The sequence below is a fragment of the Xenopus tropicalis genome, chromosome 3 (assembly GCF_000004195.4).
Source record: "Xenopus tropicalis strain Nigerian chromosome 3, UCB_Xtro_10.0, whole genome shotgun sequence".
NCBI classification, from domain to species: domain Eukaryota; kingdom Metazoa; phylum Chordata; class Amphibia; order Anura; family Pipidae; genus Xenopus; species Xenopus tropicalis.
In genome coordinates, this window is record NC_030679.2 from 129,987,832 (window position 1) to 130,002,719 (window position 14,888).

The 14,888-nt window shown below is 40.5% G+C and overlaps 1 protein-coding gene across 1 annotated transcript in view; it reads right to left on the reverse strand.

The window, feature by feature from the left end:
• Positions 1-14,612, reverse strand: part of bin3 (bridging integrator 3) — a 32,564-nt gene extending 17,952 nt beyond the window's left edge. Inside the window, exon 1 of the mRNA NM_001030490.1 lies at positions 14,570-14,612. Within this exon, the coding sequence (NP_001025661.1) occupies positions 14,570-14,577 (8 nt within the window). The 5' untranslated portion in view covers positions 14,578-14,612. The remainder of the gene's footprint in view (positions 1-14,569) is intronic.
• Between the last annotated feature and the right edge of the window lie 276 nt (positions 14,613-14,888).

Consider the following 14,888-nt stretch of genomic DNA (forward strand, 5'->3'; position numbering starts at 1 on the left):
GGAATTTTGGCCCACTCATCTTTGCAGAATTGTTGTAATTCAGCTTTATTTGAGGGTTTTCTAGCATGAACCGCCTTTTTAAGGTCATGCCACAACATCTCAATAGGATTCAGGTCAGGACTTTGACTAGGCCACTCCAAAGTCTTCATTTTGTTTTTCTTCAGCCATTCAGAGGTGGATTTGCTGGTGTGTTTTGGGTCATTGTCCTGCTGCAGCACCCAAGATCGCTTCAGCTTGAGTTGACGAACAGATGGCCGGACATTCTCCTTCAGGATTTTTTGATAGACAGTAGAATTCATGGTTCCATCTATCACAGCAAGCCTTCCAGGTCCTGAAGCAGCAAAACAACCCCAGACCATCACACTACCGCCACCATATTTTACTGTTGGTATGATGTTCTTTTTCTGAAATGCTGTGTTACTTTTACGCCAGATGTAACAGGACACGCACCTTCCAAAAAGTTAAACTTTTGTCTCGTCGGTCCACAAGGTATTTTCCCCAAAGTCTTGGCAATCATTGAGATGTTTTTTAGCAAAATTGAGACGAGCCATAATGTTCTTTTTGCTTAAAAGTGGTTTGCGCCTTGGAAATCTGCCATGCAGGCCGTTTTTGCCCAGTCTCTTTCTTATGGTGGAGTCGTGAACACTGACCTTAATTGAGGCAAGTGAGGCCTGCAGTTCTTTAGATGTTGTCCTGGGGTCTTTTGGGGCCTCTCGGATGAGTTGTCTCTGCTCTCTTGGGGTAATTTTGGTCGGCCGGCCACTCCTGGGAAGGTTCACCACTGTTCCATGTTTTTGCCATTTGTGGATAATGGCTCTCACTGTGGTTCGCTGGAGTCCCAAAGCTTTAGAAATGGCTTTATAACCTTTACCAGACTGATAGATCTCAATTACTTTTGTTCTCATTTGTTCCTGAATTTCTTTGGATCTTGGCATGATGTCTAGCTTTTGAGGTGCTTTTGGTCTACTTCTCTGTGTCAGGTAGCTCCTATTTAAGTGATTTCTTGATTGAAACAGATGTGGCAGTAATCAGGCCTGGGGGTGACTACACAAATTGATATTGAAATTGAAAATTGAAATTGATAAACCACAGTTACGTTATTTTTTAACAAGGGGGGCAATCACTTTTTCACACAGGGCCATGTAGATTTGGAGTTTTTTTTCTCCCTTAATAACGTAAATCTTCATTTAAAAACTGCATTTTGTGTTCAATTATGTTATCTTTGACTAATAGTTAACGGTTTTTGATGAGCAGAAACATTTGTGTGTGACAAACATGCAAAAGAATAAGAAATCAGGAAGGGGGCAAATAGTTTTTCACACCACTGTATATCTGAATTTTTATCTGACGTTGTATGGTATTATGTATATCTGTGATTTTCACTGTATTATGCTAATGCTGCTTAACACTTTTTCAGCCTGATGTTGCCTAACACTGTACACTTTCCAGCACCTTCACTCGCTTTATGGCTCCAGCCACTTTTTGGTAGTTCACGGTGAGGTCACTTCCTATTGGTTTGCTGGCTTTGGCTATTTAAGGATGTGTGTCACAAGGCATGGATACCTTGAGAAAGGTCCTGATGGGGACCGAAACGTTACGTCGGCTGTTCATGTTACTTTAAATATATGTTTTTCACTTTTCACAAGAAATCCCGGTGTTGCTGGTCTTTTTTACACTACTGGAACCTTTTACCGAGCACCCGAGGTATGTTATGTAGCGGTGTGCCATATATATATATATATATATATATATATATATATATATATATATATATATATATACACACACACACATATATATTATATATATATATATATATACACACCTTGAAAAAGGTCCAAAAAGGGACCGAAACGTCGGTTGTACATGCAATTATAATACACTAATATTTGTTTGAACCACAAGACCCTTGGTGCTGGTTGTGTTTGATTTGGTATCTATTTGGTATTCCGTGCACAGGGGCAGCTACATTGTAGCAACTTTCGGAGTGTGGCGCTGTCGTGTGGACTTACTATATATATATATATATATATATATATATATATATATATATATATATATATATATATATATATATATATATATAGAGATATATATATATATATATAGATATATATATATCAAACTCAACAGTAGAAAGCACTCACAGCTAGAGCTGGGCGGTATGACCAAAAATTTATATCACGGTATTTTTCAAAATTATATCGGTGTCACGGTATTTGACGGTATTTTTTTTTCCCCATGCATGATTAGGTGTTAACCCCATTTCCTAATAAATTAGAGAATAATTACTGCAGTATTGAGAATCAGAGTCAGGCAAGCGAAGGATCGGCAACAGAAAGTCGTAAGGTAAATCAGGCAGACTTAGTTTCCCAGGCAAGGCCGCACACAACATAGCACAGGAGGAGGCGTTTGATAGCTTTAAATACCCCCCCACGCATGCGCAGAACCGGCGCGGTCAGCGCGTCATGGACGTGCACGCTTTGACATGTACGTGCGCTTTGCGGAGGCGCGCAAGACCGGGCTGCACGGGTGAGTACCCTGACACCCCGGTATTGCGGTATCTGAAAAATGAATATAGTTTTTAAAAAAAACACCGGTATTCGGTATTAAACGGTATATCGCCCAGCCCTACTCACAGCTACAGCATCAATCAGGTCAGTGATTTATTTCAGCATACCATCTACGCGTTTCGATCACCACAGGATCGTCATCAGGATGATAGACAGGAAGTGAAGTGTCAGGTTAAAAACCCGCAGTATCCAATCAGTGTTTATACAACATTAACCCATTCTTTAGTCATGACATGTGACTTTGTCATGTGTCTTGATAGATTGACTCATATGTGTTTTAAAATTATATTTCACTATGAGTTGTGCCATGTGGCTTATCGCATTGATATATATGGGATATGTCCTATTTTATGCACTATTATGAGTTTAGATGAGTATTGAAGTTAATGGTGATATTTATAAATTCAATTTTTAGTCATGACATGTGACTTTGTCATGTGTCTTGATAGATTGACTTATGTGTTTTAAAATTATATTTCACTATGAGCTTTGCCATGTGGCTTACTACATTGATATATATGGGATATGTCCTAGTTTATGTATTAATATGTCTAGATGTTTGATAATAATTTTATTTTTGATCATATGGGGATTTTTTAAGTGCCTGGTATTTGATTACACTTTGCACATGTTATTGAATGGGTTAATGTTGTATAAACACTGGTTGGATACTGCGGGTTTTTAACCTGACACTTCACTTCCTGTCTATCATCCTGATGACGATCCTGTGGTGATCGAAACGCGTAGATGGTATGCTGAAATAAATCACTGACCTGATTGATGCTGTAGCTGTGAGTGCTTTCTACTGTTGAGTTTGATGCATTATTTTTGTCAGCACCCAGCCTGTGCCCGATACTGGTGAGTGCCGATTCTTTGCAAGACTATACAGTGGTGTGAAAAACTATTTGCCCCCTTCCTGATTTCTTATTCTTTTGCTTGTTTGTCACACTTAAATGTTTCTGCTCATCAAAAACCGTTAACTATTAGTCAAAGATAACATAATTGAACACAAAATGCAGTTTTTAAATGAAGGTTTACGTTATTAAGGGAGAAAAAAAACTCCAAATCTACATGGCCCTGTGTGAAAAAGTGATTGCCCCCCTTGTTAAAAAATAACTTAACTGTGGTTTATCACATCGGAGTTCAATTTCTGTAGTCACCCCCAGGCCTGATTACTGCCACACCTGTTTCAATCAAGAAATCACTTAAATAGGAGCTACCTGACACAGAGAAGTAGACCAAAAGCACCTCAAAAGCTAGACATCATGCCAAGATCCAAAGAAATTCAGGAACAAATGAGAACAAAAGTAATTGAGATCTATCAGTCTGGTAAAGGTTATAAAGCCATTTCTAAAGCTTTGGGACTCCAGCGAACCACAGTGAGAGCCATTATCCACAAATGGCAAAAACATGGAACAGTGGTGAACCTTCCCAGGAGTGGCCGGCCGACCAAAATTACCCCAAGAGCGCAGAGACAACTCATCCGAGAGGCCACAAAAGACCCCAGGACAACATCTAAAGAACTGCAGCCTCACTTGCCTCAATTAAGGTCAGTGTTCACGACTCCACCATAAGAAAGAGACTGGGCAAAAACGGCCTGCATGGCAGATTTCCAAGGCGCAAACCACTTTTAAGCAAAAAGAACATTATGGCTCGTCTCAATTTTGCTAAAAAACATCTCAATGATTGCCAAGACTTTTGGGAAAATACCTTGTGGACCGACGAGACAAAAGTTGAACTTTTTGGAAGGTGCGTGTCCCGTTACATCTGGCGTAAAAGTACCACAGCATTTCAGAAAAAGAACATCATACCAACAGTAAAATATGGTGGTTCTAGTGTGATGGTCTGGGGTTGTTTTGCTGCTTCAAGACCTGGAAGGCTTGCTGTGATAGATGGAACCATGAATTCTACTGTCTACCAAAAAATCCTGAAGGAGAATGTCCGGCCATCTGTTCGTCAACTCAAGCTGAAGCGATCTTGGGTGCTGCAGCAGGACAATGACCCAAAACACACCAGCAAATCCACCTCTGAATGGCTGAAGAAAAACAAAATGAAGACTTTGGAGTGGCCTAGTCAACGTCCTGACCTGAATCCTATTGAGATGTTGTGGCATGACCTTAAAAAGGCGGTTCATGCTAGAAAACCCTCAAATAAAGCTGAATTACAACAATTCTGCAAAGATGAGTGGGCCAAAATTCCTCCAGAGCGCTGTAAAAGACTCGTTGCAAGTTATCGCAAACGCTTGATTGCAGTTATTGCTGCTAAGGGTGGCCCAACCAGTTATTAGGTTCAGGGGGCAATTACTTTTTCACACAGGGCCATGTAGATTTGGATTTTTTTTCTCCCTAAATAATAAAAACCCTCATTTAAAAACTGCATTTTGTGTTTACTTGTGTAATCTTTGACTAATAGTTAAATGTGTTTGATGATCAGAAACATTTTGTGTGACAAACATGCAAAAGAATAAGAAATCAGGAAGGGGGCAAATAGTTTTTCACACCACTGTATATATATATATATATATATATATATATATATATATATAGATATATAGATATATACATACATACATATTGGGCTAAAATTTGTAAGTATGTAGCACCAACCACTTTTTCCTTCAATATTTAACCACATATTTGTATTAATTCAGATTTATATGGCTTACTCTTTCCTAGTTATACACACCAAACCCAGACACAACAGGCCAAGAAGGGGTGCGACTTCCCAAAAAAAAGAGAAAGGAAAGGTGAGAGTTCCGTGCACAGTCTGAGGTCTGACCACTAATGGGTGGTTATGGAACCACAGGAACTCTGCTCTTCCTTATGGGGAATTATTAAACTTCACATAGGGAGACATTGCTGGATGACTACATGCTGGCCCCTCTATAAGCAAAGGGGTGACTAGTATAAGGGGCTGAGGGCAAGCTGGTTACAAGGAATACAGAAGATTTTGCCTTTACCATATATAGTAATTACAAATGTTCAATCATTTTGACGGTATGTGGTTGTTTTAGGCTTGATAATCAGCAGGATTCTGCTACATTGTTTCACATGTCAGATTCATCAGGACAGAGAATAGCAATTATACAAATAACTTTATATTCATTGAAATTTGGTCACTGATGTTGAGAGCAAAGTTGCTCAGAATTAAATTTTTTTTTTTCATAACTACCTACAGATGATTTGATGGTATGTAATACTGGCCCCATACCTTCTGTGCAGGTTATATATTAAAAAATCCTGGCTAACCTATTAGGGGACAACTGACAGACGGGCAAGGGATCCTGTGCTAGCTCAGGTACAGAACCCATTATCCAGAATGCTTGGGACCTAAGGGTTTTCTGGATAAGGGATCTTTCCGTAATTTGGATCTCCATACCTTAAGTCTACTGAAAGATTATTTAAACATTAAATAAAACGATAGGCTTGTTTTGCTTCCAATAAGGATTAATTATATTTCCCGCAATTCAGAACTTTCTGGATAATGGGTTTCCAGATAACGGATCCCATAAAATTATGTATCCTTATACACAGAACTGGGGAAAATGTCGGCAATTTATGAATAAATAAAATGACAATAAATATATAAATGCCAAATTATTAAACAGCGAGAGACTATACAGCATTTAGACCAGGAAATGCCCCAGTGGAGTTTACAATCTAAGGTCCCTATCACATTCACACGCTCTATTGTCAGTTTTATCAGGAGCCAATTAACCTGCCTGTATATTTTTGGAGTGTGGGAGAAAAACTGAAATATATGATAAATATAGATAAATGAAGGGCAAGTGTATCCGCTTACCTGTGTGTCTCTTTTCGCCTGTGCACATTTTTGTGGTACAGGTATGGGACCTGTATTCCAGAATGCTCGGGACCTGGGGTTTTCTAGAAATGGGATCTTTCCATAATTTGGATCTCCATAACTTGTCTGCTAAAAATCCTTTAAATATTATAGAAAACTCAATCGGCTTGTTTCGCCTCCAATAAGGGGTAATTATATCTTAGTTGGGATCAAGTACAGGTACTGTTTTATTATTACAGAGAAAAGCGAATCATTTAACCATTAAATAAACCCAATAGGGCTGTTCTGCCCCCAATAAGGGGTAATTATATCTTAGTTGGGATCAATTACAGGTACTGTTTTATTATTACAGAGAAAAGGGAATCAATTAACCATTAAATAAACCCAATAGGGCTGTTCTGCCCCCAATAAGGGGTAATTATATCTTAGTTGGGATCAAGTACAGGTACTGTTTTATTATTACAGAGAAAAGGGAATCATTTAACCATTAAATAAACCCAATAGGGCTGTTCTGCCCCCAATAAGGGGTAATTATATCTTAGTTGGGATCAAGTACAGGTACTGTTTTATTATTACAGAGAAAAGGGAATCATTAACCATTAAATAAACCCAATAGGGCTGTTCTGCCCCCAATAAGGATTAATTATATCTTAGTTGGGATCTAGTACAAGGTACTTTTTTATTATTACAGAGAAAAGGGAATCATTTAACCATTAAATAAACCCAATAGGGCTGTTCTGCCCCCAATAAGGGGTAATTATATCTTAGTTGGGATCTATTACAAGGTACTGTTTTATTATTACAGAGAAAAGGGAAATCATTTTTAAAAATGTGAATTATTTGCTTATAATGGAGTCTATGGGAGATGGCCTTTCTGTAATTTTCTGGATAATGGGTTTCCAGATAAGGGATCCCATAGCTGTATGTATAACTTCATAATATCATGTATTATTTTCTGTATTTTGGTGATTAAAATTGACTGTTATTAAACCTTTTGCATATTATATAACTATTTTTTAATACTACCACTGTGCCTGTGATTATTTGTGTGCAAGACCTTATTCTAGTTAGAAAAACGGAAATACCCAGAAGATACCCACGCAGACGTGGGGAAAATATATATTACAAATGCCTAGTCTGGCCAGGGCATCCCTCAGATACTGATAGTTAGGCTGAGAAGGCTCTGTTTGTGCATAACCAGGCAAACCCTTCCCACCCAAGCTGGGGGCAGCACTTCACCTTCCTGACACAAGTAATGACCACACTGTACGATAAGGCAATAATATGCCGACAGCCTAGTCAGCGCAGTGCTCATATAATGCTATTTGTGCCTGCCGGCATGTAAAATTCACTTCGCATCCAGCTTTCATCAACCTTGGCCTGTTCCTGAGCCCCTGGACTTGAATTAGGAGACACACGGAGAGACTGTGGTCAGTCCCACGAGACAAGGTCAAGTGCAATGAGAATCCATATTCCTTCTCAATCTGTTTATGAGTTTTATCCCTATATCCCCTTTCCAAACTCTTTCCCCCGCCACCCTGAAAGGAAAAAAAAATAAGCCAGAGTTCTGGCAATTGGGGCTTTCTGGCAGCAAAGAATAATTAGAAAGAAAAAATAATTATTTCAGAAAAAAAAATGATGTACATGGCAACTGGCTTGCTAACAGCCAATGGGATGGCGGCACTGGCTGGACCGCTTTTTGGAGGCTGTCTGTGCCTCGGTATATTTAGAAGGCCTGACTCACAGCTTGTTTACAGTACAGATCTCCAGATGGACTCGTGGAAAGCACAATCCATTGCAAGTAAAATACACAGATATATCACAGCTTTTATCAAATCTCAAGAGAAAGCCACAATTAACCCTCTGATTGCCAAATGGGTGCTAAGCATTGCAAGCCCTGGCCCATAAGGCAGCAACTGGCAACGATGGCACTCCTGCACTTACAGAATCTTTCTGCAACTAAATTCAATGGTGGAATGCTGGGGGTTGTAGTTGTGCCACAGCCAGCGTGCCAAACGTTGCCCACCCCAGCAGTAAAAACTGGTACCTGAGGCACAGAAGGTAAAGTGACGCACACACTTACTGATGTCAATAACAATCAGCCATCGCACTCAAGGGATTCTCTTTCCAAGAAACCTTTATTCAATCATTGTTTCTATGCAGCCTGTACACAAGACAGACAGGCACTGCTAAATATTTGTAGGGTGTAATCCTAAAATAAAAATCATTTCAACTTGACGTGATGCCGAGTTAGAATATCACTTTGCCTGCATCCAGTCCTCACCATAATGGAGATACAATATGCTAAAGGGCATGACCAGCTTTCATAAATAGTACCCCTATGGCATTTACTGCCCACAAAGCTTGGGAAATGCTTCCGGAACTTGTGTCCCCATACCCCTTACTATAACTATACTACACCTATACAATAACTGTACTTACTATAACTAATACTATTACTACTACTACTATAAACTCAATAGGATTGTATATACACCAATATGGATTCATGATGCTTTGTCCCCATATGTTGGTTTATTATTAGAGAAAGGGGAAATATTACAGAAAATTACAATTATTTTCTTAAAATAGAATCTGAGAGATAGCCCCTAATTCATACACAGCTGAATATTAGACATATTCAACTGTCTGCTTTGGGAGAAGCAATGCCATAAATATTGCTTATTTCTGTTCTTTATTCACCTAAAATTCAATGGACATTCTCCTCCATCATGCTCTTAATTAGAGATTGTGCAGGTCTCCACACCTGCTGGCAATGGAGATACTCAGCATTATTATACAGCACATCCTGGTCATTATCAGCATATAGAAATACTCAGCATCATTATACAGAGCAGCCTGGTCATTATCAGTGTATAGAGATACTCCGCATCATTATATAGAGGTACTCAATCTTAATACAATGCAATTTGTTCACAATACTTATATATAGGGATATACTACGCAAGGCTCCGCCTGTTTCACAGATCACTTTAGAACAGTAGGGGGTGAGTAAGGAAAAATGCTGGGGAGGGGGATCTTGAGGGGGATTATGTTTGCCGAGTTTCTTTGGCTGCATTTGATATTTTTCATTTAGCGCTGGAGATGGGCCAGAAATATAGAAGAATGGGCTCTACATAGAAGAATGCTGTGTGTATGCTGGGATACGTAACCCTTGCACTGCCAAGAAATATATGTGCACGTCCAAAAGGCACTGAACATCAGATAGAAGGATTCAGAAGCGACCATACCTGCTTCAGTTAATTGCTTTCTCTTTCACTTGAGCTTTACATTATTATTCTTTGTAAATTGTATAGCTTTGTCATTTTTAAAAAAAGAAATCAGTGCAATAAACAGAAACTCCTATGTCCAAGCAAACATAATTAAGCACCGCTGCAAGCTTATTGCTGTTTCCCCAACAACAAAAGCATAGCTAAATACAATTAATAACAAATACAACCTACCTCTTCCAAAACTACATGTCCCAGCATCCTACTGCTAGCTCAGCCAAGAGCAAGGAAGCCTATGCCTACAGAATACTTCAGGCACCAAGGTGTATAATTTAAATAGACCAAAGTACTAACAATAAAAGAGAAGAATGAGAATAATACCTAATAATGTAGCTGATGTCTCAGGGAAAGGGATGCTATACTTATTTCAGCCTTATGGTGTTAAACTGCAACTTTTAGCAACCACAAGAGCTAAAATCTATGCAGATCATGTGACTTAGGATTCTATATGAATTCCAAGATCAGCGTAAATGGGAAAAACGTCTGTAGTGTGCCCACATAAAAGTAACCTGTGCGGATTTCTCTGTGCAATAGCAATTTGGGCTTGTGTGTCATACGATTGTAGCAGTTACTACTATCACACTTTATCTTCATAACAAACAATATGGCCAAATACCGAACTGAACCCAAATGCTGTTTTGCACAAAATCAAGATTAAAAAAAAAAACTTGCCACATCTGAAACATTGTTTTGTCTTCAGCTGTCCAGGGCTTTAAAATCTCTAAGGGTTTAGTAAACATTATGCTGAATCCAAATGCTGCGGGAAAGTGCTGCAATGCAGCCAGGTTACTAAATTCCTGGTTTGGTACATTCCTAGAACACATGGTACTGTTGTGGATCATTTGGGCTGACGAGCAGTTCCTGGCATTGCACAGAGCCATCATGCACTGCCAAAGGATAACTTATTGGATATGTAATTGTAAGGTAACATTCTAGTGGCAATTTAACTCACAGTCTATTTGTACATTACATAGTTGGACTAGCTCGAAGCGTCACTTTAACCGGGAAGTCCAAACATGTAGTTCCCCCCCTGGGTGTAATTAAAAAGTAAAACATATACAGGTGTAGGGTCAGTTATCCGGGAAACCAGTTATCCAGAAATCTCTGAATTACGGAAAGGCCATCTCCCTTAGACTCCATTTTAATCAAATAATTTAAATTTTGAAAACATTTCTGTAATAATAGAACTTTACCTTGTACTCGATTGAAACTAAAATATAATGAATCCATGTTAGGGCAAAAGAATTCGTTTGGGTTTATTTAATGTTTACATGATTTTTTAGTACACTTGGAAATCCAAATTAGGGAAGGATCCCTTATCCAGAAACCCCAGGTCCAGAGTATTCTGAATACCTGGTTCTATACCTGTATTGTAAGTAGTGAAAAATCGTTCCGTGCGCACTGTGCGACAAAATCCCGCCCCCCAACATTTAACCCTTCCGGATGTAATTAGCTAACTATTCAGTTCGGTCAGGCTGAAACCGAACCCTGGCCAAAAAGAATGAGGGGAATGAAGTAAACTGTATAGTGCTGGTGTTTGTGATCTACCATTTTCAATGGCTGATGGCAGGTACCCTAAGAAGATTTTTTGGCAAAGGGGTGCACGGGCCTGGGGACTGAACTAAGTGGTTATGATCACCTGGGGTGCTAACCAATTAACATCTACAAATGATTAAACCATTCTTTGTTCTTTGATATTTCATATTAACTGATCTAAGCAGCACCAAAACTGATGTAAAACCGATGTGAATGACACGTGGATTTGGGAAAAATAATAATGAGGAAACAACTAGTAGGACACTGTATTTCAAAAGCTCCAAGTCTGTGGGGCAAGAGCAGTGCGGTGCACATCAATGGATTTGGGGGCAATGAAGGCACAAGACTAGGGTTGCCACTTAGCCAGTAAAAATTATGTTTGGTGCCAATTTTATTAACAGGGAAAAAATATGGTATTTTTTCTCAAAAAAAGGTGGCAATCCTACAGAACACTTGGAGCAACAATTGCTCTTGCAGGCGCTAACTGGCAGACTTTTCAGGCATGCCAGAAACAGCAAGCTTGTGTTCTGTTGCCTCTTCATTCACTGTTGCAAATGGATGTCCAAGGACTAGGTCAGGGGTCCCCAAACTTTCTCACTCGTGAGCCACAGTCAAATGTAAAAAGACTTGGAGAGCAACACAAGCACCATAACATTTAATGGAGGAGCCAAATAAGGGCTGTGATTGGCTATTAGGGGCCTCTATGCACACTATCAGCTTACAGGGGCTTTATTTGGTAGCAAATCTTGTTTTTATTCAACCAAAACTTGTCACCAAGTAAGGAATTCAAAAAAACTACCTGGTTTTGGGCCACGAGAGCAACATTCAAGTCGTTGGTGAGCAACATGTTGCCCCTGAGCCACTGGTTGGGGATCACTGGGCTAGATGTACTGTTGGCACAGGCTACAAATGGCTGTTCTGACTTCTGCAGGGGAACCAAAAAAGCTTATAGCTGCAATTGCAGAGGCTCGATCTGGACAAATAACACAGATTCTGTTTATGCAAAGTCTGTTCTATTGTGGAAGCAATCCTTCAAATCTTGCGTTGTATATAAAAGAAGAGTTGTAGAACCAGAATGTTAAGTGACATGAATGCTTGTGGCACAATAGCACCCATGTTTTAAACACACAAAAAAAAACTTTTGCACAGGACAATTTTTTTTATGTTATAAATTGGTGAGATTACTGTGTCATAAAATACTGGGGGTGCTGAAACCAAAAGGGGTTTGAACCCAACTGAGGTACTTGATACAGATCTAGGAATGGTTGGTTATTAAAGCCTTTGGGGCCTTCACCTGTTGAAATAGTGTTCAGCAACAGCTGACAAACTACAAAATAAAACTCCCATACAATGGTGAAAGCAGCTGACAAAAAGATGAATCGGGATATTCTGGCCCAAGATAGTGTCAATATATTGAGATAGCATCAATATACAACTTTGCCAGCTCACTCTTCAGCGACATATTAATTGGTGACCACCATGGTGAACATGTACCACTACTAACTACCACCATGTTGAGAAAATACCATTACCAACTACCATATGCATTAATGCAGTGATCCCCAACCAGTGGCTCGTGAGCAACATGTTGCTCCCCAAACCCTTGGATGTTGCTCCCAGTGGCCTAAAAGCAGGGGCTTATTTTTGAATTTCTGGCTTTTGGGCAAGTTTTGATTGCATAAAAACCAGGTGTACTGCCAAACAGAACCTTCTGTAGCTGCCAGTCCATATAGGGGCAACCAAATAGCCAATAACAGGCCTTATTTGGCACCCCAAGGAACATGTTTCATGCTTGTGTTGCTCCCCAAGTCTTTTTACATATGAATGTTGCTCACAGGTAAAAAAGGTTGGGGACCCCTGCATTAATGTATATTCAGTGTGATTGCAATGGTTTCCCATTCCTTGCCATGCAGCACTAAGATCAGTTTGATTCCAACAGGGGCTATTACTGCTACTGTATGCGTGTTCTCCAACTGATATACAATGTGCAGCATCCTGAAACTGGAGAGACCTGATAAACTATCAATGCCTCTCAAAACTGGCTGGGTCAAGTCCAAACAAGTAGCGTTCCAGTCTAACTCTTTATATAAAATGAGTAACAGTAATTCTCTGAATAAAATGACTAACTGTGTCTATATGGAATATAAAAACATACTTCAGTGTAATTACCTCTCATTAGCATAGCAAGAAGCAATAGATATACAGATTTATACAGAGGGATGGGAGTCCATAAGAGGGTAGTGCTGGGCGGTATACCGTCATATACCGAATACCGTTTTTTTAAAAAAAAAACTGATATTCATTTTTTAAATACCCCCATACCGGTGTATCGGGTTGCGCCCCGGGCGTACGCTACGTCAGTACGCACGGGGCGCAACCCGAAGCGGCAACAGAAGCGGCACGGGCCACATCACTGGCCTGGAGCTGGCTAGCTTGCTGTATGGGGGGGGGGGTGCTTATAAATAATAATCCTAATTATAAGTAATAAGCAGCCAATGGTGCCCCCCAGGCTATGGCCACCTTTCTGTCGCTTTAAACATTTGGACTGGTTGCAAACTATTTAGGGGCCCTGGCCACCAATGTTAATTGGAAAAAAAAATACCGTCAAATACCGTGACACCGATATAATTTTGATATAAATTTTTGGTCATACCGCCCAGCACTATAAGAGGGTGGCCCTGGGGTCCCCATAAGAGGGTGGCCCTGGGGTCCCCATAAGAGGGTGGCCCTGGGGTCCCCATAAGAGGGTGGCCCTGGGGTCCCCATAAGAGGGTGGCCCTGGGGTCCCCATAAGAGGGTGGCCCTGGGGTCCCCATAAGAGGGTGGCCCTGGGGTCCCCATAAGAGGGTGGCCCTGGGGTCCCCATAAGAGGGTGGCCCTGGGGTCCCCATAAGAGGGTGGCCCTGGGGTCCCCATAAGAGGGTGGCCCTGGGGTCCCCATGTGAGGAGGGGGGTTACATAAAATTAAGGGTGCCTAACATTCATGAAAGGGCCCAACTTAAGAATGGGGGGCTAGAAACTGAGTGGCATTTGGCAATACATAACAAGTGGGTGACCAGTTGGGCAATTACCTGGGCATTTCTTTTAGTTCCCACCCCTCACCTTTGGGTCCCCAGTAATGCTAGGGGCACAAGGCTAATTCCCATTCTGACCCACCCTAAAAGTGACCCACACTGTATCTGTATTTTGGCTTCAGAATAATACGTATTAAATGAATATACACTTAAGCTGCTCTCTAGACCTCCCTAAACATTCCCCCTACCCTACAATAGGAATCTCCCGGCTGCCAAAGAAAATTCTGAGCTCTTAACTTTAACAACCGCAGCAAACCAGTCTGGAAAGGAAAACCTATACACATCGCCCCCTTACCAGCTCATTTCTACGAGGTTTAATCGGCTATCTCCGCTTTTCCCGATGTTTACCCCAGCCGCTCACTTCCGGGTTTCCATCAAACTACCTCAAGGAAGATCGAACACCTAGATGCACGTAGGCGGAAGTGACGTCAGACGTGCGGCGTTACAGCCAATAGAATGCTTCTGTTACTCTAGCGTCTAATCTCCAACTCCCCCTGGCAACCAAAAATGGGTAGCAATGACACCATTGGGAGGATATAAAATAAAGTACTGTTTGTTGTGTGCCACTCAACTGCTACCCATCATTCCTTAGCGGAGGCTGAAGTCTTGTTTTG